At 39.4% G+C, this 27602-nt stretch overlaps 1 protein-coding gene across 2 annotated transcripts in view; it reads left to right on the forward strand.

Annotated features, from left to right (window-relative positions):
* Window positions 1–3014: 3014 nt before the first annotated feature.
* Window positions 3015–27602, forward strand: part of galnt9 (polypeptide N-acetylgalactosaminyltransferase 9) — a 74545-nt gene continuing 49957 nt past the window's right edge. Inside the window, exons 1-4 of one of the 2 annotated variants that reach the window (XM_058070779.1) lie at window positions 3015–3034; window positions 3459–4376; window positions 15069–15249; window positions 22310–22476. In XM_058070779.1, the coding sequence (XP_057926762.1) occupies window positions 4136–4376; window positions 15069–15249; window positions 22310–22476 (589 nt within the window). In that variant the 5' untranslated portion in view covers window positions 3015–3034; window positions 3459–4135. Of the gene's footprint in view, window positions 3035–3458; window positions 4377–15068; window positions 15250–21208; window positions 21284–22309; window positions 22477–27602 lie in introns of those variants that run through there. The other variant, XM_058070780.1, reaches the window with a different exon arrangement.

The raw sequence follows: 27602 nt of genomic DNA on the forward strand, positions 1-27602 counted from the left end.
GAAAGCTCCCATTACTGACTGACATGTAGCACATATGATGGACTCTGTGTGTCCGCCCACTGAATATGTTCAAACGGCTCATGTGGAATAAGTTCATGAGACAACTAAGTGATAGCTGGCAATGGCCCAGGTTAATATGGCTAGTGCCAGTGAGTTCCAGTGTCTGCATTCTCACAAGCAAGCAGGGGTGCTGAATGCAGAATTCAGAATCTTCAGAGAGTCTTTCACAGGGATCAGTGAGTCTGTAGCTGCTGCATAAGCTGCTCAGATGAGGCCCTGCAGCTGATGTGGTTGGAACAGTCACTTCCCCCCACATTCAGGCTTTTTTCTGCAGACCTCAAATCAAATCCATATCATTTATAGTGGAACTCACATGCTGCAGGATCCCAATTAAACCATGCTCAAAGGCAAAGGTTTTCCGAATAGACAGGGGAAAGGCATGAGAGCTGCAAGACCAGAGAGGAAATGCATAGTTCACCATCATTAAAATACAAAGGGTGCATAATGCAAAAGAATGTGTTTCATCACAACTCTGACTGTGACTCTGCTGGTGCATATTTTTCACTCATTTTTCAATATTGGGCACACATGATTACTGATATTTTAAGATGTAAAGGATGACTGAACATTTCAGTCCTCTTGAACATCTTTTATTTCCTTCTTTGAAAGAAACAATGAGACCATGCTCTAGTACACAGCACAATATAACTGTGTACACCTCCTACGCAGTTCTCATGCTGAAAAATAAAAACTCTCGAGTAACGTTTGGCTTTATTGAAGTCACCTATGCCTTGCTGGTACCAGATGTTCCCTTAAGAGATCTGTGCTTTCTCAAAAAGGTCACAGTTGTCTTCTGATTAGAATGATGCAACAAACAAATCAAAGGCGTTAAATCTGAGATCCCTGTGTGGGTGGGAAGTGGGATCAAAGTACTTTGGGCAGCTCTTAGTAAGTCTGCTTCAGCATGATGAAATAAAAATAAACATTCTGCAAATATACATGATTTCTAAGCCATAATTCATGTGGAAAGTATGTTCAAACTTTCAAGTCTGTGAGGAGAAAGTAATTTGGAATCGTATGCTGACTGTTCCTGTCACAATTACTGAATGCATACAGCTACTTTGAGGCTAAAAGTGAGCTTGTACTTTTTTTTTTTTTTTTTATAATACAAACATTATAGCAACATCCTTCAACATCATGCAAATGTGCAGCAAAGAGGTTTGGAGGTGATGAAATGAGAGCCAACACTTAGTAAATGCCTGCATGGCATTGCCATGTCATCATTGTTGCCTTTTCCTTCTTTCTACGACTTCAGAACCTAAATGTGTTTTGACTGGAAAAAATAATTGCTTATCTGACATCAATAAGGTGCATATTTTCCACTTTAATTTAGATTTTGATCTTTTCTGAAATAGCTCAGAGATATATGTACACACTAATGCTATTATGTGTCAAAAGCCTCGCCATGCTAACAAGGTCACACGTAAACATCTAATATTAGTAACAAAGAAGTTATTTTCACACACCATGTGGGATCTGGGATACAATACAGTACAATTTCAGTACTGACTTCTTTGACATTTATCAGGATCAATGTGCCATTATTTGTCTTACTCTGCTTGTTTTATCATATGTAATATTCTTCATGGATACTTTTTATATGTTTAAATTAAAACCGGGCTGCACAGCGGACAAGTGGTTAGCGCGCAGACCTCACAGCTAAGAAACCAGGGTTCAATCCCACCCTTGGCCATCTCAGTGTGGAGTTTGCATGTTCTCCCCGTGCATGCGTGGGTTTTCTCCGGGTACTCCGGTTTCCTCCCACATTCCAAAAACATGCTAGGTTAATTGGCGACTCCAAATTGTCCATAGGTATGAATGTGAGTGTGAATGGTTGTTTGTCTATATGTGTCCTGTGATTGGCTGGCGACCAGTCCAGGGTAGAAAATGAATGAATAAATTAAAATTACCTTGTTTGTCAAAACTGCTCTTGCATTGGACCTTGTTATCATGATTGTATATATTGACCAATGATTCCCAAACACTGCGTAGTACCACGCTAGTGTTTTGAGGAGCAAGTTGAAGTGGCTTGAGCATCTAGTCTGGATGCCTCCAAGGGGAGATGTTCCAGGTATTCCCAGCAGGGAGAAGGCCCAGGGGCAGACCAAGGACACGCTAGAGCGATTATGGCTCACAGCTGGCCTGAGAATGCTAGGTCTGCCTCCTGGTGGAATTGGAAGAGGTAGCTGGGGACTGGCATGTCTGGGCTTCCCACTGAGACTGCTGCCCCCGTGACTTGCACCCATATAAGCGGAAGAAAAATGGATGGATGGATGGATGGATAGTTGGCCTATAAGGACAGTACCCACACTCATTATCACATCATAAATAGTGCTACATTAATAGTTAATAATTAGTGCCAATGAAATGAGGCAAAAATTACGCACACACTTTTCTCCATCGTAATCCACACTAGCAACACAACACTTGTGATTTAGCAAATATTTTTTTGCACATAATTAGTTGTAGATTTTATTTCATATTGGTGACTTGCTTCTTACTTAGCGTTTTATTTATATTATTGATTTTTTTTAAATGACTCCAAATTGTCCATAGGTATGAATGTGAGTGTGAATGGTTGTTTGTCTATATGTGCCCTGTGATTGGCTGGCGACCAGTCCAGGGTGTACCCCGCCTCTCATCAGAAGACAGCTGGGATGGGCTCCAGCATGCCCGCAACCCTAGTGAGGATAACCAGTATAAAAATGGATGGATGGACTATTCTGTTCAATTCAATAAAATGTTTATGTTTATTCTCTTTAACTGCTTCACATGCCCCCCCCCCCCATTTATTGTATGTTCTTATTTATTGTATGTTCTCTTTTATCTTGGTGCTTTTATATCTTCTGTACAGAGACCTTGGAAAGGTCCTGAAAGGTGCTTTGAAATAGAATTTATTATTATTATTATTATTTTCCTTTCCTTTCAGACACATTCTAGGCAACGGCACCGTTTCAAAAGTACAGGATAACAGGTAAACAATATCCAAACCTACTACAGTTTGAGGTTGTACCACACCGCTCACTCAAAGTCAGCTGGGATAGGCTCCAGCTTACCTATGACCCTAAAGAGGACGATCAGTAGAGGAAAATGAATGAATAAATGAATGAAATTGCACAAATGTATATAATTTATTTGTGTATAGAATGTATTTATTTGTGTACCAGCGTGTTCACACACATGTACTGAAATGTAATAGAATGTGGGGTAAAATGCAAGTAATCCACACATATAGTGGATGAAAACGTATATATACATATATATATGTATATATGTATATATATAATTATATATAAACATTTCTGACACAGCTTTTACACATCAGCAGGTAATAGGCGGAGGCGGCTGCTCTGCCATGTGTAACCACGCACTTTCTGCCTTTTATTCTGTGCTTTAAGACCAATTGAGCTCATGACTATTCATGGACGAGCCTGTGCACGTCAGGACGCAGCACATCGAGCTGGGAGGCTGCGTGGAGGAGAGACAACATGCCACACTGGCCCGGCTGCATCTCTCCCATCTCTCCTTGCTTTGCTTTTAGGGCGAATCGGCTTTTATAGGGGGACGAGGACCACAAGAAACCCGTTCAACAACAAAGGATAAGACACGTCTCCTTTTTTGTCCTGTCATTTGTGTTTGAAAGCATGCATGCACGTTTCGGAGCTAAGCTGCTCGGTTTTATATTTGCACACACGAACGTATCGAGTGACAGCAGGACCATGTTATTGTTGTCTTTCTCCGGGATGATGGACGATACATATCGGGACTAACCAAGTGGCGACTTATCACGGTGCTGGGGAGATGCTTGGGAACCGCCGTGGGCTGTTTGAGATGATAAACGTGTCCCGGCTGTAATCCCCACGACAAGAGCCATTGTTGCTTCCCCGGAACCGATAGCACCCAACCTTCGAGTTTGCTTGTTCACTTCGTGGTGCTCCGAGTGAACTGACCGTGGTGCTGAAGAGATCTGCGTTGACCTTTTCTCTTAGTGGAAAGTCACCCTCCACGAAGACCCTGCAAGGTGGCCGAGAGGACCACCACACATGAACTGTTTGGACTATTTAGGGTCACTTTCATGGCTGTGGCACGCAAAATCAAAACTTTGCTAACCGTCAACATCTTAGTGTTCGTGGGCATCATCCTGTTCTCGGTTTACTGCAGGATCCAGGACCGTTCTGAAGAGCTTGTTCAGATTGGACGCACTTCCGAGCAGAGGCTGCGGGCCAGACATGGCAAAGTTACCAACTTGGTAGACAGGCAGTCTATTCTGCAGCGGCTGGAGAGGCTGGAAGATGTCGTCTACAATCAGCTGAACGGTATGAATCAATAACAATTGACTCAACTATTACTTCGGTTATGTATATGATGTTATTATACCTCATGTTGTTGATGAACTGGGAAATACTTCATTTAATTGCTTTAAAACAGGATGGTGTACACTTGTGCAGTATTTGATTAATGCACGTCATATTTATAGATCTGACTAATGGAATATTTAACAGTGAAATGTTACACCTAACCAAGTTGCTGTAAAGTTTCTCGCAGCATTTTTTTTTATTAATAACAAAATACACATTGAGTGACATTGAAATGATTATGATTATACCGAGGAACATTGGTGCCTATGATATTAGACCTGTTTTTGATCCTATGATGTAAATTATCACAATTCTACACAACCTGGATGCAGGTTGTGAACTGTTGTTGTAGTTTGTACTGGCAGCCAGTAGATGGTACAAAAATCTCAACAGCCCTCTACTTAAAATTCCCTCCCTCAAACTAGATAATAACTGGAATGCCGGTGCACATTTAATGAAAACATATGTAGAGCTCAGAATGTGGTGGGCTTCATGGATTTGGATCCAAGTTGTGGTTCTGTTCACAATGATGTCATTACCTACTCTGCATAACACAGCACTCGTAACATTCGTAAATGCTAAACATTATATTATATATTGCAACATGCTGAAGTCCCACAAATGCTTGTTAATGATTAAAAGCATATGCTAAAGAAGTACTAGAGAAGTACTCGTTCATGCAGTGCTTCATCTGCTCTGTAAGTAGCAACAGCAGGGCGTGCTTGTCACAATAGAGAAGACGGATAGCATTAAAACAAATATGTCGCTATCAATTCTAAAAATAAGAAAAGAGGACACTGAAATTTTGAATTTGAATTTTAACAGCAACTGGACTACAAAATATGCATTTACTGAAAATGCATTAGGGAAGATGACACTGTTTCATAGGACTATAAAACCCAAGGGCACTTTCAGCCAATACATCCCTCATCCACTCATGGCCCCGATTATTAAGAGGTGGGTGGTTCTACATTTTTTAAATTGGACCTGTGCAAAACTCTGGAGTGTAAAAATACATATATATTATACTATATATATAATATTGCTATAGAAATCCTTTTTTTTTAACAATACTGTTGGGCTCTAACAGTGTCTGCCAAGAAAAATTCTGGCCCTTTGACAAATCTGTAATTGAGGATCACTGCTCTATAGTATTGTAAAATATTATGGCCAAGTATTTAACAAAGACGAAAAGAACAATGTACCTTTTCATTACGCCTCTTCAAAAGTCAGCCAAGTTTCTTCTGGGCATCCCGCTCATGTCTTTAGAGATCGCATCCCTCAGGTCTGACTCCCCCTGTAGCATGGCAAAATTCAATTTTAATCGGTGAACCCTGCAGCATTTCTCTCATGCAATTGTTTTTGAGATTTGTGTGTGTGTTTTTGGCATTTGCAGCGTTTTCCGATTGGATTTGTTTTACAGTGGTTTAAGTGTTTATTTTGCATCATTTCTGTCTGGACCATTGGGACGTTTGGCGTTCGCTTACACCATAGAAGCCTCTTCAAATAAAGCTTAAAGTCTACATTCATTCATTTTGCATACCGCTTATCCTCACTAGGGCCGCGGGTATGCTGGAGCCTATCCCAGCTGTCTTCGGATGAGAGGCGGGGTACACCCTGGACTGGTCGCCAGCCAATCACAGGGCACATATAGACAAACAACCATTCACACTCATTCAAGTTTACATATAGTACTGACTATTTAGGATGATTGATGATAATGATTACTTTCATTCATTCATTCATTCATTCATTCATTCATTCATTTTATACCGCTTTTCCTCACGAGGGTCGCGGGGGTGATGGAGCCTATCCCAGCTGTCTTCGGGAGAGAGGCGGGGTACACCCTGGACTGGTCGCCAGCCAATCACAGGGCACATATAGAAAAACAACCATTCACACTCATTAAAGTTTACACATAGTACTGGCTATTCAGGATGATTGATGATAATGATTACTTTCATTCTAAGGTAAATAAAGGCAAAATCATACACAAATCTGTTCCTGTCCAACTCATACATCACAAATTACTGAACTGCATATATGCATCACATATTGTATACCATATTGACAGTCCAAAACAATCTACACATGTGGAAATTAATAAAATATAACTGCTGATCAGCCATAATTATCCATTGTAATTTTCCATTGACAATGTCAGTGTTTACTCAAGAGTGCTCACCAGCTGGAAACATTCACTGACTGTCACAATTGCTGTGGGATTTGTCTTGCCGCTTTTTAATAGCAAACTTCATCATATTCGCTATCCACAGGTCATTCGCTGCCCCTTTGTTTAAATTGTGCATAGACCACAAATTGTCTTCCATGGCCAGTGGGAATAGCCATGGTGAGAAGAGGACCCAGCATGCCAGTGACTATTAACATGTCCAGCAGCAATATGAAGTAATTACCCATTCTCTCTGTTGTTTATTGCCTTCCAATGGCATGCCACGGGAGTTACACCAAGGTCCAATTAGATTTGAAGGACATAAACAAGTCTTGGAATTGTACTTTCTGTTTTTCTCCTGTAGGGCGACCAGACTTGTAACAAGGAAACAACAGTCAACATTTGTCAGCAGCACATTTTGCAGCACAAAGCATCGACATAAAGGTTATCAGCTGCCAAGCTTAGCTGTGGATGCCACCGCCTTTTGCTAATCAGATGAAAAGGTTTTAAGCTTGTTAACAAGCTTATGAAGCAGTGTTTTGACCTTAAGTAGTGCATTAGGACCAGCAGGCATCCCCTCACTGGTACTTGTTGAAGCTCATTGTTACTGTACACAAACAAGCTTAACTGCTGTTGGTAATTGTAAGATAATGAGGTTTTGTTTTTTGGAATTGTCTGGTTTTGGCTTTTTGGGGACAATGTCATGTGTGTGAGTTCTATTTAGTTTTAGTGGTATAGCCGGCATGTCCTGTCCTACATTCAGCTTTCCCTGTGACAGCTGTGTCTCATTTGCTATCTGGATAGAGTATATTTATTTCCCTTTTAAAACAAAACATCATGTATCCTTGTTATGTGTTGCTAGTGAGTCAATGTTGTTTTTGAAAGTTAAGAATTTGTGATATTGCCTTTGTCACTGGTAGTTTTCTTATATTTGGATGTACCTGCATCAACCTTGTACAATGCATGGTTTGAGGAGGTCTGGCAGAGGAACCATGCACTTCCACTGGCGATGACGTTATTGCTTTCTATTCTGAAACCTACTGAACTTTAAACAGAATAATATGACCCAATCATTAGCAGAGTTGGGAAAATTACATTGAAAAAGCAATTAGTTATAGTTACTTCCCAAAAAAAGTCCATGAATTAATAAGACAATTAGTCCTTAATAAATGTAATGACTTACCAAGGAAAGTAATTAGAGTAACTCCTATCCTGGTTAATTTGTTCCAGACCCGACCGTGATAAGTGAGTTCCGAAGTAGAATTTTTTATTTATAAGTCAATTCCTGGGGCCGCACGGTGGACGAGTGATGTACAGATCCCACAGTCAGGAGATCGGGAAGAATCTTTGATTGTCGCTTTGATATCTCTGTGTGGCGTTTGCATGTTCTCCCCGTGCATGCATGGGTTTTCTCCGGGTATTCTGGTTTTCTTCCCACATTCCAAAAACATGTTTGCTAGGTTAATTGGCAAAATTGTCCATATAGGTATGAATGTGAGTGTGAATGGTTGTTTGTCTATATGTGCCCTGCAATTGGCTGGCGACCAGTCCAGGGTGTACCCCGCCTCTCGTCCAAAGGCAGCTGGGATAGGCTCTAGCAAACTCACAACTCTCGTAGGGGAAATACGTTGGTTCAAAAATCTAAATTCATCTAAATTCATAATGGCAGAATCTTGGTATGTTTATATTCTGATGGTCTTATACTGTTGGACATATAAACTCAAATGACAGCAACTCTTCATTGGTCAACTTGTCACCCAAAGCCCTCCAAAATCAGTCAGCAGATGTGCCTCCGTTCTCTTTGTACCTCCAGCAGACCTGTGCTATTATTTGGGCTCTGCGTTACACTGCAGCTCTTGTCATCAGCCATGCATGTCAATCTCTGGCCTTCTTCCTGTCTGAAGGTGGTGATAGGATGGGCCCAGCTGCAGAACGTGATATGCTTCTTATCTATAATGCCCAATTATAGCAAAGAAACCCATGCTGTTTCTATTCCAACCATGTCATTGCATGATGAGAAATGTTGTACTACCCTCTCCTCCATACTGATGCACACATGATGCTCTGACTGTATCTTAATGATCCGACTCACTATGTGCAAGCACACTCTGTGTGTAACTTGTGACTGCAGGGCCATCACATTATAGCACAAAAAGGCTGGAGGGAGCAAGATAGAATCACATATATTCCAATAAAGATATGTAGATGAGGCGCCGCTTGACAAAACAGTGTCAGAAGCAGATAAGAATCAATTCTCCTCAGCCTGGAAGAATCAGGATAATGAATTCAGCGACTCACCTGACAATCAGCAGTCATCCATTCACAGTAATAGAACATGTTCGGATGGAGAGAGAGTGTCGCCATTTTTGGCACTGTTTGCCCAAAGTCAGTAGTACAAAATCTCTACTGTTTAATCATCACATTTTGAAGTGGCACAGAGGTCCTTTTGACAAAGTGGCTTGATGATACTGGATGGTCATATTCTCCTCCTGATCACATATGCAGTTTGATTGAACATACATTAATACTCAAGCTAGAAAACTTCGGAAAATGTTTAGTCCACCAAAGATCCATTTCATTTCAATATGGATCCTGATTAGCTGATGTTGATTACACTTTACTTGATTTTTGGTCAATAAAGCGTTTAATGACAAATCAATAGTCAGTCAATATCAACTTTGAGACCATTTGTTCAACACCTGTTGTAAAAGTTGTGTTTAGTACAGGCACTTTTCAGGGCTGACTTCATGTTGGGTTTTGTACCTGGCAAATTGCAGGGCAACTAAAGGGGTCCTCAGTAGGACCACAGCCGAGCTATACTGGCACGTTAGAAAGCTGTCCTTGTACTGTATATGTCTGTCTGCGTTAGTGATAAAGGTGAGTTAATGTGCTGTTAACGATCGTTCGTGATCGTATTTATATGCAAATTAGGGGGGCGAATATCGCCCATTGTTTTGTGCGCGCCTGTGTATTATGCTGACATTTTCAGTGCTAGCTTACCTGTTGGCGCCCTTTTCATTGTGAAGCTAAATACAATATCTGTATGTGTGTAATTAGCATATGCTCCTCTAAGTTATTGACTTACATTTATGTTAATGTTCATTCATTACAGAAACCGGACGTTATACTCCTCACAAATTAACCTGTTGGATGGAAATTGGACCATAGCTGTGTTACTGTGTCGGGACTCGCACTCTGACCGGAGTTCTGGTGTGGATGGGGTGCAACAACACAACAGCATTATTAATTTGACGCCCTAAACTGTATTTTCCTCATATCATTTGTTTTGATATTGGAGTATTGGCAAGTGTGTGTTTGTATGAAATGGGAATGAAAGTGTACAATCTACTGTTGATCCGTGTTTGGCCTGTTTAGCGTAAGTGGAGGTCAATTTAAAACTCTTTACTGCACACCTATTAATCGATCATCTAGATTTTAAGATATTTGAATGTGCATCATGTGGCTTGACAGTATTTCATTGAGTTGTTTTTCCTTTTCACCCTGCTGTCTCGTGGCAGTGCAAGAATTAATAGAGATTTTCTCTCTCAAAACATCATTGATTTGTTTGAAAGCTTTAAATCTCCCTTGAAGCTGTTATTTCCATCTTTGAATTCTACCCACCCCCTGAAGTTTTCAGCCACGTCACTTGGACACACATAATTGCTTTGAAGTACTCAATACAAAATAAAAGATTCACTTAATAAACCGTTCTCATACTGCTGTCATCTCCCAGTAAATACTCCCAGCAAGTTTTTTGAATTGCCGCCATCTTGACTGACATCAAACTCATCAAAACACAGTCATGGATGCACTGCAAAGCAAAGAAGTAACATAGTAACAACATTCGTGATGATATGTTGTGATGAGTAGTTATTAATACATTGTACTACGAAGGGCATTTTGTCTCCTCTCCGGGCACAGACCTGCTTTTCATTTAGGTTTTCAGTTAATGTGAGAAGAATACTAGAAATAAATGTATTGTGAAATACACAACGTGAGTTATGGATACTAGCATTTTTTATGGTCTGAAAAAAACCAAGCATATTGGCTTTGTTTGGCTTGACATAAGCTATTGAAATAAATGTTACAAAAATGAGTAGCTCTTGGCCATTTTCATTTTGTAAAAGTAGCTCTCACAAGAAAAAATCTTTGCGACTCCTCACATGTAGTGTGTAGTGCATTTAAACATTTATACTGCATGTATGTGATCGATAGCCAATTTCTCTCATGGATTAAACCATAAAACATCGGACCATCCTGAGTATATACCACAATATATATACACACACAATATATACAACAATATACAAACAATGTATTCAATGCATTTTTCTTGAAGTGACATCTCTTTCTACAGCGACGTTGTTATTATTAATATTTTCACGCCGATTGAACTATGTTTCTGCCACGTTGACACTTAGCCATAACACACTGGCGAGTTACTAGCAGGCTAGCACTAGCTATACGACAGACTTGCCTGCGGCGCGTTAGCTTAGCACTCACAAAATCTCACACAATTACAAAAAAGATAAGCCTACACAATTTGTGTTTTTATTTCTGAGTTTGAAAAAGTTAACTGAAGATGTTGGCGTTTTGTCTATGTTGTCATGTGAAATCAATGCGCCAATCGGAAGGAAGTTCCTGTAATGCTTAAAATGGCCAAAATATGCAAAATATTGTGAGTATTACTTTCTACATGGTTACAGCATGTATATAAAACCATAAAGGTATTTGGAGTGTTTTTAATAGATGTCTTTCTTGGTGCATACCATTATGCGCAATAAATAGCTGTCTCTTTTTATCTGTTTTTATATATTTAGAATGCACAGGAAAAAAATAACACATGTACGTTCATGTCTCACATAAGTACAGTTAATGATGGGCGGTTTTCCTTAGTTGTAGAATTTTCCATGTTAACATATGTACTAGATAAGGACATAAGAGTCCACTTCCTAGATGCTTTCATAGGAAAATTAATACATACACCTTTCTTAAGCAGTTGACAAGGTCTTGATCTTTACAAGAAGTCAGGTTTTATGAACACAAAAACAAAAGCTCCCTGATACTAAATCAAACCACGAGATACAAAAGATGTTATGATGAAGCTTTACTTTGACTTCATTTGCTGTAGGGCTTTTGTAAGCTCGATAGACCCACTCTTGATTTTTGAGAATAGGCCTACAGTATTTGACTTTCAACCCAAGTTACCTCCCATCCAATGATGGATTTTCTTGCCAGTGAAAAAAAAAGGGGCAAATAACACAGCAACCAAACAAACAAAGCTGGCGTGCAATGTTCTGCTTCCAAGTCTCATGCAGAGACATAGTGGCCCTCCCCTTGGAAGCCTCCAGCCCTGGAGGTTATCTGTGTTGTTTTGTGACATGGCTGCAATGCCAGATGGTTGCGCTATGACGCGAGCTCCATATATAATTGTCAAAATGCCACCACTCTGACTGGTGCAAGGGGTGGTGAAGCCCATTTTCCATTCAGCTCAATTACAAATGTTCAGTTGTACACAGATTTATGGCTGTCCAAAATGTGGACGGGGGTCCTGTACATTTTGTGTGTGTCCATTTGTTGGTATGGGAAATAAAACCTGTTCAAAATATTTTTTGGGAAACACATGGCAGTTTTCAAACCTTTGTAGAGCAGCAAAGTAGAACAAGAGCTCCTAAAATCCTAGAAAACATTATATTGTTATAATTATGACAATAAAGTACACTAAATGTGTTTATTTTCTATCATATAGCGTTTTATTACAGACGTTGAGAGTATTGTGAAGTAAGGAACTTGACTGTGGGACTAAATGTCCTAGTCCATATCCTCTTTCAGAAATGTCACAGCATCAAAATGATGTCTCTTCATAGATATTGTCATGATGAGTCACCTTAATGGGAGCAGAGAGGTATTTTAAGTTTGACATATAAAATACCATAATTAATTCTGTCAGATTGAGGCAGGCTAATGCAGTGGGGGGATGGCCAAGGACTCAGAGTCATCACAGAGAGGCAGATAAGATCTGGGGACTCTGTGGTTTTAAATAACCTGCATGGTTCAGGAACCAACAAATTGCGTTTCTTACTCACTGTCATGCTGGTGCACCACACTGCCTCTACAATGCCTTATGATCACTGTTCCGTTAGGGCAACAATGTAACAGCTGGTGATGGATTAAAGGTTTACTCTTAAGTCCAGAACAATATCAACAATGTCTGAAAGTTCAAGCTTGAAAGCATTTTTGTTCGGTAATTTCCCTTTATCACAAAGCTGTCAAGTCTGCAAAAAACTGAATTCATGCCCAACCTTATGTTTAACAATAGTCATAGACTCATTTAAAATTGAATTTTTAATGTAACTGAATTAATTGGAGCTGTTCCCTGGGTCTCATTCTTGTACAGTGCCAGATCCATCCAATGATTCTGTGTGCCAGTGGTAGATGTTAGGTTTCTACTGCTGTCTGAGTAATGTAAGATGGCTAGTCCAAATTGGTCTATCATCCTAAAGTTGATAAATCCTTTGGTGGTTTCCAAGTGTATTTAAATGTACTCTTACACACTCTCTCCCAAAATAACAAAGCAAGCGCCCTTCTGTCCTGTCGAACCACAGGCCCATTTCCAAGCTCTTTACATTTTTAAACAACACAACATTTCTTTTCAATGTTTTGCCAACAAAATACAGTCCGACAATGAGTGCTTCCCCTTGGGCAGGCGAGGTTGGAGGAGCACCAGCGGTGCTTGTTCTTTGGGTGAACACACTGTAAGTCAGGGTTTTTCCAGCAAGTAGCTCATGAACTGCCAGTAGCTATTAAACACATTTCAATTAGCTTTCCAAAGACTTTATTCCTTTATTATCAACTCCTATACCAACTATATTACAAAGTGGTGTTTGTTCGTAGTTAGGAAGCACTTTTGGTGTGTGACCAATCACAGTGGAGAAGGCGTGCCCATAGATGGATCGTGGGTGCAATAAATAGAAGCACAAATCTAAGCATATACAGCTTGAATTTGTGCAGATTTTGGAAGATCTAAAAAGTGTTGTCTACGGGTCCCCCCTATTTTGGCTTATGTAGTTTGTTTTATAGATGTTTTTCTTTCCTGAGCCTGTACAGTGCTTTGGTGCAGCATGAACGATTTGTTTTTCATGTGCTGTATAAATAAACCTTGACCTTGACTTTGGCTCAGTTCATTTGCAACGTTTCAATTCATGCATGACACAGACCCTTGTTTCTTCACTTTATTTGTTCACTTTAATGCCTGATACAACCAAAGGTACATTTGTTATGGACAGCTATGATGATGATAACATAAATAACTCATAAGAGTTTAATTTAAGAGAGGATGTCTAGCAACTTAATTTTTCTCCAAATCACCTATATAATCACTTATAAACTATAAAGCTGTACTTCCAAAAAAATTAACTTTATGAGCTATTTTTGTTATATTTGTCAACAACTGTACCTTTAGTTGTACCAGGCATTAAAGTGAACAAGAAACTGAAGAAACAAAGTGATCTAATAATTTTTTCCATGGCTATATATTCGGATGTCTGATGGTTGTCTTTTTTGCCGAAAACTGATATGCCGATATTGTCCAACTCTCAATTCTCGATACTGATATCAGCCGACACCGATATGTATAACATGACATATCTCCCGTGGTGGGATGAACATTCATTCATTCATTCATTCATTCATTCATTCATTTTCTACCGCTGAATGAATGAATGAATGCCTTCATTTTCTACCGCTGAATGAAAGAATGAATGAATGATTACTTTCTGCATTAAGAGTGTTTCATCTTGAAGATGGTGTTCCAATTCATCCCCGGTGAAAACCTTGTTAATTCATTATTTCAAGTGAATTAACACAATAAGGTTTATGTTTTTTAAGTGTCTAGTAGTAGGAGGTATATGGCTTCAGGTCAAACGTCTGAAGGTTTGGGAACCACTGCTGTTTACTATATATTCATATTGTATACTTCATTATAACATCACTGATTATCCTTTGTGCTGATTTGACAACATCACAGTACTGTATTATGCCTCATGTCATTTTTATGTCATCCTCATTGTGGAAATATCCCAGGCAATCAGAGATAATCAGAACCATAATCCATCTGTCAGTGACGTGTCTCATACTTATATAGTTCTGTCTTCATATGACAGCTGTGCAGCAGTCAGTTACTCATTCATTGGCTGTTCATTCAATCGTATTGGCTTATAACATGGTGTCTCTCAGCTTCTCTTCTGCCGTGCAACTCTGTCATGTCCTTGTCCATGTGGGTGTTTTGCAGCTCTGTCATTGACAGACAGTGTAATGATGCCCGCCGGATGGGGCCTTGCTGTATCGGAGCTGCTGCTGTGGTCTCTCCTCGCTGTCATCAAATGTCGATCAGCTGCCATCCTCCGTGCCCTCTCCGCTCACCTATATCTGCTTGCTCTGTTAGCATCCGCCTCTGATACGATGTGTCATTTTCTTTGCAGGTTTAGCAAAGCCCATGGGGCTGGTGGAGGGTCCCGGAGGACTCGGTCAGGGAGGAGTCGCTGCCTCTCTTGGGGAGGACAGTCGTGATGCTGAGGGGAAATACGAAGAGTACGGCTACAATGCTCAGCTAAGTGACAGGATCTCCCTGGACAGAAGCATCCCCGACTACAGGCCTAAAAAGTATGTCCATTGTCTGTCTGTTACCATTTTGTGGACTGTCTTTTTCCAACATCTTCAGCTCAGTAGGTGCTCTTGCCAAAAGCAGAGTTGCTAACTGGAGGCCAGCTTGATTCCAGCAGCAGTTAATGGGCTCCATTATTGTAAAGACACATGAAGAGGAGACGCTTCTGCAAAGCACATCGAGTTCTCTGTCTCTCTTTCATCTTCATGATGATGATTCTTTTCCATATTTTAGAGACTCCCGAAACCGGTTGCATGCATTGTTGTGTTGTATGCATTGTTGAATTCAAGACACACTGTATGTGAGAAAGTAATATTGTCAACAAAAAGCCCTCTAGCTACAGGGGGTTGTTGATGGAATGTTTGGAAAGGCGCATGAATCTATATTAAACCCCAAAAATTCAAATTGACCCTTGCAATGCAAAATAGAAAAGAGTTCATTTGAGACGGTCTGGCACAGCAGGTGGTTTATGGCTATAATCACATTCCCCTGAGCTTCTCATTGGGACTGTTTGTATGTGTAAAAAAAAACCCCAAAACTGTCCGAATTGCAAATTATGCAGGAACTCAGTTGTTTACTGCAGGCATAATCTAATTGGTACTAAATTGGTCAGCAAATTTGTTCCTTAAGGCCACATTTATGCCAACGACAGATGCTCAATATTGGCTTTCTTACCAGTATCGGTGTCGCCAATACCAGACTGAATTTTAGAAACAAAATCAGTGGTATCACACATCACTGCTGGACATGATCTCATAAAAGTTGTCTATAGTGCGGTTCCCCAATCTGCAAGTAGTCTCTCCATTCATTGTGTCTTGTGTCAATTTGCCATACTATCAGAATCCAACAAGCAGAATACAAGGAAATGTGATTGGAACACATTATTCCCTATATTGGCCACCCCAAGCTGCAAAAGTATTAATGGTTGCATGTACTGTACTTGGCACCTCACTGCAGCTTTAGTCGTTTGTCTGCGTATTTAATATCTAACACAGTGTAGTGATTTTATCATAATTTTCAGTCTACAAGCTCAAAGGGCTGACACAGAGTCAACCATATGCACTCACATGCGTATATACTGTCAAAATTCAAGTGTTCAATTAACCCATGCATGTGTTTGGACTGTGGGTGAGAGTCTGAGTACCTGAAGAAAGTCTGTGTAATCATAAGGAGAACAACACACTAAGGATTAGTGTGTCCTACTTGTGTCTGTCAACTCCTACTAGCGTTAGCCCATAAGATAATTTAAAACGCATTACCCCCACTCTGAAAGAAATGGCAAGACAATGATATGTGTCATGTACGAGAAACCCAGTGGTCTGTCAGAAACAGGTAATTTTAGAGTAAATGAATATTTTATTATATTTGAGATAGGATAGGAGCTTGATGCATTTTCAGGACTGAATGGTGTTTGTATCACAGAGTGTCATAGAACAATTGAAGTGTGGGATGTGACAATGAGACGGAATCTGACATCCAAGAGAGACTTCTGAGCACTTTAGATGCAATAACAATGCATTTCATTCCAGCAGTGAATGAGTGCGAGTAAAAAGTATCTTGTTAATTAATAAAGTCAGCCGAGTGTACATACGCAATGGAAAAGGGTTTTGGGAAATTGTTTTGATTTGACAAAAAATGGGTTTTCAGACACAAGGGAAGAGCGGGTTCAGGATTAGTTGAAGTAGCACCTGTTTCAGCTATTAAATGGCATCTATTTTTGTCTTTGTAGTAGTAGGTTGGATCTACATTCTGCGGGCTGTTCTTACAACTATAACTGCCCTTGTTTGAGTTAATATAATATAATATAATTTGAGCTAACTATATAATGTACATTGGGGGATGTAATTTCTTGAGCCCCTGCTGATTTTGGAAGTTAACCCACTTCCAAAGACATGGTCAGTCCATGTTTACGGTGGTAGTTTAATTTATTTTAAACATGCATACAGTATTGATGGTGTCAATATCTACATTCAATTCACTTGATTGAGGAAATTGGGAATTTTTTTGGCTTTGTTGAACCAACATTCATTTAATCTGGGTCTCTGTTATGGAGTGCCCTGTCATTTCGCCTGGGTGTAATTCGGGGGCCCCGTGAGCATCACGTCATTGATTCATGCATTTTGATCCAGCTCATTAATTGTATATTTGATTTTGCTTAGGGAAATACTATACTTATTTCACTCAGTCACCTGCAACTGTAGACCCTGGTTCATGTCGCAGGGCGAGCTAGACTGGGTAGGTTACATTGGTGCTTTGACCTTTATACGAGTGAGGTTTAGTGAGGTGAGTGCCAAGGATGCTGGCTGGTACAGCTGTCCCAAAGTATGTTGGTAAACCTTATGAGTCGCACTGGACATAGAGTTGACAGTTTGGGCTTTTATGGCACTAGCTGGCACTTTGGACTCATATTCTTTGGACCCTCTTTCAAGTTCAGGTGGAATGCATTGTAAAGTTAATCTTTATTTGCAACTCATGCAGAGTACATCAGTAATTGTGTGCACGCATGTGATCTAATGATTGCTTTTTCTGCAGAAACAGACACAAAATTAATTGTACTTAACAAAAGTGAACCTCTTAGTGGATCTGGGGCTTTATTGTCTTCACAACAGATGTTTGGAGATGATTTTCAAGGGTCTGTGTGATTGATTTACCCACCGAGTCAAGTCACACATCTTGGCAACTTGATCTAATTGTGATGTTCCCCACTGGTGACAGGTGGCTGTACTTCAGGTATAGGTTAAATGTAGGACCAACATGCCACCTGTCTAGTGGCCTTTTAATAGACGAGTCAATAGAGCCATGACTGAATGATCTCTGCGGTCTCAGCAGAACCAATTCCACATAATTGTACCCTTATCACAAAAAATGTAATCATAAAATCATTGCAGACTTGCTTTTTTTTTTTTTTTTTGCCCTTCACATCCGAGCAAGACACCACCAGGAACATAAGTAGCCTCTATTTGCTGTCCTTGGGCCATGGTCTTGGTGCGATAATGGCTCTGGGAGGAAAAAAAAAAGATTTTGACAGGAAGGAGAGTAACATTACTAATGCTCATAGAACAAATATAACTCATAATGGCCATACATAGGAAGATACATTTCTGTTTTTAAGTACCACTCCTCCCTTTCCTAGGGGATGCATTTGACTCCTTCTAGCGATCTTAATCTCGATTTGTAATATATATTGTGTATATGTGTGTGTGTGTGTGTGTATATTCTGTGAAAATAAATATGTACACGGGACGGCAGCTCCTTTAATGTGAAATTATCTCAGTGTGGGAGGCTGATAACCAATCAGACAATGAAGGATGCTGAGGAAACAGGCTCAGAAGGATCTGAATTAGATTGGATTGTTAGGTATCTTCTTCTCAGAAACTCCCGTTATTCTTTTTAGTGCTCCCGGTTATCTCTGGAATAGGTTTTAGAGAGGATATGGAGATTTATCCTTCTTCATTGGGCATACTGCATTTAGTTAAATGTTCAAATTCACAGGTTATGAATGTAGCTTTTGAGGGGGAATAAAAAGCCAAATGAGCGTCTGGGACTGCAAGGTGGCGAAGGAGATATTATGTTTGAAATACATCTTCATCTGTCGCTCTGTTTCTGTCAAAACTCGTTCTTGGCCAAATGATGAGTGCTGGCCAAGCTAATTACAAACAGATGAGTCAATAACACATCATGTTACGGCTTTACAAGGCTTCCCGTCTACTACAGCAGACAGGCACAAATGGAAGGTTGACCAATGCCCTAAATTGGATCCAATAACGAGGGAAATGGAACTATTATGTCAATGGATGGTCTAACAACTGCTATCCAGCTTCACACCCTCAAGCAAAGACTCTCCACAAGTCAGGTACCCGGGCAGAGAGGCAAGATATGTACAGCTTCCGTCATTATTATTAAATCCTCATTGTGGATTATATTTATGTTTTTTTGCAGAAATTTCCATTTTTACTGGAAGATTGTGCATGTTACAAAAAAATGCAAAGTAGCACTTTAAATTATGTTGAGTGTAACTGTATATATTTTAGCTTGCACTGTTGCAGTAAAACTGCATGGTGTGGGAGTGGTTACGCCATACAGCTAGGACACCCGAGTTCGATTCCACCCTCGGGCATCTCTGTGTGGAGTTTGCATGTTCTCCCCGTGCATGCGTGGGTTTTCTCCGGGTACTCCGGTTTCCTCCCACATTCCAAAAACATGCTAGGTTAATTGGCGACTCCAAATTGTCCATAGGTATGAATGTGAGTGTGAATGGTTGTTTGTCTATATGTGCCCTGTGATTGGCTGGCGACCAGTCTAGGGTGTGCCCTGCCTCTCGTCCGAAGACAGCTGGGATCGGCTCCAGCACAGCCCACGACCCTCGTGAGGATAAGCGGTAGAAAATGAATGAATGAATGAATGTTGCAGTAAAACTGCACGGTGTAGGAGTGGTTAGGCCATACAGCTAGGAGACCCGAGTTCGATTCCACCCTCGGGCATCTCTGTGTGGAGTTTGCATGTTCTCCCTGTGCATGCATGGGTTTTCTCCAGGTACTCCGGTTTCCTCCCACATTCCAAAAACATGCTTGGTTTATTGGCGACTCCAAATTTTCATAGGTATGAATGTGAGTGTGAATGGTTGTTTGTCTATATGTGCCCTGTGATTGGCTGGCGACCAGTCTAGGGTGTACCCCGCCTCTCATCCGCAGACAGCTGAATGTTGCACTAAAACTGTGATGCAAAATAATATTAACATTGTATTTATATACTTGGCAGGACTAAATGAGGCAAGCCACACAGAGAAGGGAACAAATACACTTGCTGTGGGAGAGCATATATGCATAAAGAAGGATTGTGGAGCATCAATCATGTTCATTCTTTAGAAGAGAGGTTAAAGCCAACACTTACAGTGGAAAGAAATACTGCATCACATAGAAGCTTCTATTGTTGGGTGATTGATATGACGACACAAAAGTAACCACAATATTTAGCTCCTATTTTCATGAATGAATTAAACATACTAGTTGACAGTTATACCCTTTTATCAGTATGATGGTTTTGGTGTCATGTTTGGATTATTATCGAGCCACAATACAGTATAATACACCAACAAAGAAGAGGATGTAAGTTAAGCACCACACTGGGATATACCTGGCATGTAGCCAACCCTCTCCCATCCCATAGTTGCTTGTCACTCATACTGATGTCCCAGTTCAACGGATCACCTGCAGAGCTGAGACGGCAAACCGGCTGCGTTAGAAAACAACATGATCACAGCAGTGGTGAAGCTCAGACTTTGATCGAGACAGGCAACTTTTAGATGCTGAAATATGATCTCACAATTATTCATTGCCAATTTCATTCAAGCAGGACGTGTCTGCTACTTGTCTTATGAGAAGAAATTAAAAATGCTTTTAAGTCTCGCCCGTAACATCTCTAATTTCCAATTGAAGTGCATATTACCTGCCAAGGGATGATTTTTAAAATTCCGCTTCTGTGACTTCTAACAAGATCTAATATCAAGCTAGTTGTGAGAGTAATAAATTCTGACATCAATGTGTTAACTGCGTTTGCAAGAATGGCATCTTCTGCTAAGTGCAAAATGTTTCATTTTCTCAGTCTTGATGTTTACGGAAATACTTGAAGAGCCTATGTTACGCTCATTACACTCATTCAATGTATCCCTCGAATTTGGGTCTTCAAAAAGTGTTACATTACGGAAAAACAAATAACTGCCATAACACTTGATATAAACCTTATTATTATTGCACAGTGACTCAGCACTGCTGAAAAAACATGGAAAAAGTCAGAAGCAAGTAAAAAAAATGTTTTTGTCAGCTGTTGTGTGTTAGCCTAATTGGAGCGGTGTGGAAGATTCCAGCTTTGTTGTGTTGCTGGGTGTGTTCAGTTTCTGCCAAAAATAATCGAAAGACTTTTAGTCTGTCAATGCTTTTATTTTCTGACTTCAAAGTCATACTATGTCTGTGTAGAAAACACTGTACTCAGCTGGAAGTGGCAGAGAGTGGCTGATGCTGCTGTTTGAGGATCAATGTGAGTACTCAGGACATATGACTACTGTTCCTACCGATAATTGGACCAACATTACAACATTAATTGTACAAAAATAAATGACAACATAAAAGCCATTGTAATTTTGAAAAGAGCAAAAAATAATAATAACCAGCTTTGACTGACACCGTCAGATCGGTATTAACCTTCTGTTGGAAAAGTTCAAACCTAAAGCTATGGAATTGATCCTCAGTATTCACAGAGATTACTTTCTTAAACCATCCACAAATGCTGAATGGCCAGTAAATGTGTGTTTTTGACTTATCAAGTATAGTGTAAATAACAGCAACAAGAGATGATGACAACAAATGCCTCTCTTACTCCCAGTGCAACCACAAATAACACAACTAGTGTATGCATGGGCTTCCTAGCTCACCAGTTTAGCCTGTATATTAGTGTGTAAGTGTCTATTTTGATACCCACATAGTGGGTATTATGTGTTTAACATATGTAACTTTTCCTAATTTTAGTTGTTTTAGGCATGTGGGTTGATAAGCACCTGTTGGTTTGTGATATGTGAGTAAGAGTGTAAATATGAAGCTTATAAATGAAGGTATACAAAACTGTGGCGAGACCAGCCATATTGTTTGACAGTGCCACTGAGGAAAAGACAGGAAGCAGAACTGGAGGTAGCAGAGATGTGGATGCTGAGGTTCTCATTGGGAGTGACCAGGATGGATAGGATCGGGAACGAGTACATCAGAGGGACATTACATGTTAGAGGACTTGGAGATGGCCAGACTGATTTACCTGGAATTTATTGGTGATATAATTTTAACACACCAGCATTTGCACACAGCAAACACTGTACTGTTCTGTTTGCAGAAGACTAAGGTCTGGTGAAATAACCTCATCTTGAGGTTAGAAGTGATTCCCAATGTGACACCCCTATTGTTCCCTTTTATATACAATTTACTCAAATGTATAATAGAATAGTACTGAATATTTTGTTAGAATTTAAAGGTGGTTAATAATAATAATAATAATAATGTAAACTGATGTTTACAGGTGCAAGCAGCTGACATATCCAGAAGACCTGCCTCAGATCTCTGTGGTCTTCATTTTTGTGAACGAGGCCTTGTCAGTGATATTGCGCTCCGTCCACAGCGTTGTGAACCACACTCCAGCTCACCTGCTTAAAGAGATTATCCTGGTGGATGACAACAGCGACAGTGGTAAGGAAAAAAGCTTCAAGGATCATCAACTCAATTATTGATTTAGAAAGTAACTGCTGAAATGTTCCTTGCTGCTGTTCAATGATTTTGTTATTGCAAGTTTGAATATGAGTCATATTAGACTGAAAATATTGGTCATATCAGTCTGGAATTATTACAATGATACGAGTACCAGCTCACCAGGTCACAATACCACAAAAATATTCAGGTTGGGATGTGCATTTGAATCTTGAATTTCAAACTTTTTATATGCAATTCTCCATGGTACCTTGTCTGTTGGGATCATATAAAACTCTATTCCCAACTTTATTCCCAATTCCAGTGTAGTGTGTGCAGTAATTCCACTTTTGTACTCCCCGTTTACATCTACTTTTAAGTGGTCAGATATTACAAACTTATTGTACATTTACTGCACAGCTGAAGCAATCTGTGCGAGCAGGTGAGATATTCTCGTGAGGTGTTCGGGGCATGCCCAGAACCTAGGGAACGCTGAATGGATTATGTCTCATAGCTGGACTGGAAACGCCTTGGTGTCCTCCCAGTGGAACTGGAAGAGGTGGCTGGAGACCAAGAAGTGAAGTGAATCACACTGCAGAAACAGCACCAAAAGCAGGGGATTAAAAGGAGTGGCAAAAAAACATGAAGAGACAATCTTACTTGATTATCGAAAAGAGCAGATTCTGCGGGAATCCACATAGCCTTTGGTGGGTGTGTCAGTTGTGCATGACAGTGCATGACACTCCCAGATATATGTATCAAAACACATGATAGCTATCTGATTCAAATTTAAGGACATTCTGAATTAGGCCACAGCATAGAGGAAAAACAGTCAACTGGGATACGTTCCAGCTTTTCTGTGACCTTGAGCAGGAGCATATACTGAAATAGGACAATGTACAGTATTTGGCAGAGCTGACAATTTATGTGCTATCAATGCACTTTTCTTTCTCCGACTGAGTAACAGAATGGAGAACCCTGCAGGGTGGATACCCTATGGACAGACTCTAAAACAGCTTTAACCCTTAGATGCACGAGTGACTGGACCATACACTCTCCCATAAGTGGGTCAAAAATGACCCATAGTAGAATCAATGTGTTTTTATGCCAATTTTGCCATTTTGGTTATGAATAATCACTTGTATGATAATTTAGTATTATATTTAGGACCACACAAGAATTATTTCATGTTAGAAACATCTTAATTTTTCACTTTTTTCCATCTTTGAAAAAGAAAATGACCCCGTACAACAATAGAAAATGTGAGAATCCATTGTGTGTTGCATAAAGGTAAGTTAAAAATGTGAATGGCATGATATCAAAAATATGATTTTTGAGGAATACCTGGAATATGAAATGATAAGAACATTTTCATTACGAAGATATTTCAAGAAAACAACCTGACCGGGTCATTTTTGACCCACTTATGGAAGGTTGGGGTAGTAACACAAACATTTCTTAAAATGTATAAAAGATAAGTTAAAAATGTGAATGGCATGATATCAAAAACATGTTTTTTGAGGAATACCTGGAATATGAAATGATAAAAAAAATTTAATTACGAAGATATTTCAAGAAAACAACCTGACCGGGTCATTTTTGACCCACTTATGGAAGGTTAGGGTAGTAACACAAAAACAAAAATTTCTTAAAATGTATAAAAGATAAGTTAAAAATGTGAATGGCATGATATCAAAAACATGTTTTTTGAGGAATACCTGGAATATGAAATGATACAAAATTTTAATTATGAAGATATTTCAAGAAAACAACCTGACCGGGTCATTTTTGACCCACTCATGCATCTAAGGGTTAATATAGAAAACAGAGATGATAGGACAAGACTCATCTTTTACAAAAGAACTTCAAATTTCAAAAGAATTTCATTTTACTTTTTCCATGGCGATGAAAATTGTCGGTCTGTCATTGACTTTATGTGACCATTGGGGGGAGGGGAGGATGGGGGGGACCGGGCACAAATAAATATGAATCATTGCGGCGCCCTGGGCAAATTGCCCATGTAGCTCATATCTAAAACCGCCACTGTAGGAGGGACACTGCACTAGATTACACTTGGCCCTCCTTCACTCATCACAGTCAACCTCCTTTTGATTGGCAAAGGAAAAAGGAAACTCCAGAAAGGAAGTTGAAGGAGAAGTCACAGACAGAAGTGTTATCCTCACTGGGACCCATGAGAACAAACAAAGCCTTCATTATACAGTACATTAGTTCACCAAACTTTTTAATGCACTGATTCATCCATGGACTCATTCTTTTTACTCTATCATGAAGTATACCATTAAATATTATTTTTAATTTAACACTACAGTGTAGCTGTCACATCTTCCCTAAAAATACGTTTTTATTTAACATTTAACACCCCACAAATACGGATACAGTCAATTTAAACAATCAAATATTTGTTCAATGTATGCATATCATCACGCATGAATCCTTGCTGTTGATGTTTTCAATCATCACCTTTCTGGTGCATCTTCAAGAAAGGTCAAATTGTCTGTCAGCAGCTTTTGGAGCATTTGTAATTACAGTAATGATCATTTGTGCAGGTGTGCAAGCTGTGTTTTGGCATTAGCATGCAGATCAGACTGCTTCACCTTTTTTTAATGGCTTAGTCTCCCTCAATGACTTTAAACAGAGACATTTATGATAAATCACGCACAGAATCCATGTTTGCCATTGTTGCCATGACACATTAGTTACTGTAGCTTGGTATTTAATAAGATTCTGAAACAACATTTCCATTGCTAAGCATTTGGCTGTGTGTGTGTGTGTGTGCCCAATTACTGTTGCTCACTGTGCTTGAGTCATGCAGTCTTCCATTTTGTTAAGAAACTTCGCAAAACAAGATCCAGGTACCATGTTTATATAGCCCTAGAACACGATGAACACAATTCTGTGTGCCTTGAAAAAGCAGTCAAAATCATCGAAAAATATCCTGTTCTGATATGGAAGTCTTTTGAAAAATGGCTGGGATTGAATTAGTGAATAACCTGTGTTAAAAAAATACCAGACAGAATCAAATATTACTTTCCTTGTGTTTCGTTTTTGGCCCAGCAAAGACCCGCCACCCATAAAAATGGATTTGTGACCCACCAGTTAAGAATTTCTACCTCGTTAACAGTTCGCAGATGGAACAGTTTAATAAAGACGCCTAACAGATAGTGAGCCGGCTGGTGTGCGTGTTATGATAACTGTGCCTGCTGCTGAAGTTTGCAATAAAGTATACATTTTAATATTTTGCTTTGTTTTCCACATGTAAAACTATAATAATGTTAATATTTTTGGGTGTGTGGAACTGGTTAGTGGAGTAATTGGATTAACATGATCCAATCCAATCCACTTTATTCATATAGCACATTTTATAAACAGAGTTTCCAAAGTGCTGCACAGACTAGTAAAATAGAAAAGTAAAAATAATAAGTATAATAATAAGTAAAAATAAAATACAATAAATAAAGTAACAAATTGAATTTAATCCAAAACTAAAAGATCAAATATGAAATAAAATAGCAAAATATATATTAAAATATTAAAAACAAGAAGCAAAGCAATACAAGTATAAAAAATAAAACCAATTAAAATTAAAAAAGAACTAAAAGACACAGGACCATACAACTCATTCAGAGTTAAAAGCCAGAGAATAAAAGTGGGTTTTAAGACGAGACTTAAAGCTTTCGATGTTGGGGGCCTTTTTTTACTTGGGAGGGGAGTTCCATAGCTTGGGACCAACCACAGAAAAGGCTCAGTCTCCCCAAGTCTCGTCTTGGGTACCACAAGTTGAAGCTAGCCCTCGGACATAAGTGACCGCGCTAGAGAGTAAATTTGGATGAGGTTCGAGATATATTTGGGGCCAGTCCATTCAACGCCTTAAAAACAAAGAATAAAATCTTAAAATCAATCCTAAAGCGAACAGGCAACCAATGCAGGCAGGCCAGAATTGGGTTGATGTGCTCCTCTTTTTTTGTTCCTGTTAAAAGCCGTGCCGCAGAGTTTTGGACTAACTGTAAGCAGGGGAGATACTTTTGGCTAATTCCAGAGTAAAGTGCATTACAGTAGTCCATGGTTTCTTATAAAGTTTCAGTTTCCATATGAAAAATGTTAATAACTTAAAAACAATGTGGTGTGTGTCTGTGTTTTGTGTTTTGTGTTTGAGTGTGGTGGTGGTATAAACAGTCCAAATCATACAAAGCATCATGCAGCTATTTATTATTGTTAAATACGTACATGACCCCCGATAATGATGCTCCATGTGTATTTGCACTATGTATTCACAGGATGATGAATTGTATTTTTATGCCTGCTGTGTAGTATTCTGGGTTCCATAAGTCTCTTCCCATGGATGCAGGCCAGTATTTTATTTGCAAAGATTACTCAGCACCACATAACGGTTCTCCCAGTAATTATTGCACTTTAACAGTTTTAGCACATTACTGTGCTGACTGCTCAGCTAATTGTGAATGCAATGACAATTAATGAAATTACTCATCCATTTAGACCGTATGGTGTTTTGCACCACATGATGCCATTACTTTTGCAGGAACATCTTAATATTATTAGTTGATCTGATTCTGGCATTGGAATTAAAAGGATTGCTTAAAGCGTTCTCAAAGTTTGTAACTCTTCTCCCTGCAGTAGAGTACATGACTACCATTCTAACATTTTTGCTTTCACACTGACTGGGGATTAGACTTTTTTTTTTTTACATTCTGTGTTTGATTTATGTTGCAAGCTACAGTAACTGTGGATGATGTTCAAAGTCCACGTGTCTTATGCATCCTTATTAATGTCTTCCCCCTGAAAGTGGAACACTCAGCAACAACCCCAAAAAGTAGTCATCTATCCTCAAACACAGACATCAATTTGTGCAGCTGGATGGTTACTTGGCAAACTTTGTCTTCAGTGATGACAACCAGCTTCATCAGCAGGAGTAGTGGCGAGGGAATGGTATAATTCGTATAATTTGTCAGCAAATTAGTCAATAAACTAGATACAACACAGCGACACCTGTGTACAGTGGCAACATTGCTGTGTAAGCACAATTATTTGTGTTTAAGAAAAATAATCTAAATATCTTAATACATGACAAACGGAATACATACTGTAGTTAA

This window comes from Doryrhamphus excisus, chromosome 4 (genome assembly GCF_030265055.1).
Source record: "Doryrhamphus excisus isolate RoL2022-K1 chromosome 4, RoL_Dexc_1.0, whole genome shotgun sequence".
In the NCBI taxonomy this organism is placed as follows: Eukaryota; Metazoa; Chordata; class Actinopteri; order Syngnathiformes; family Syngnathidae; genus Doryrhamphus; species Doryrhamphus excisus.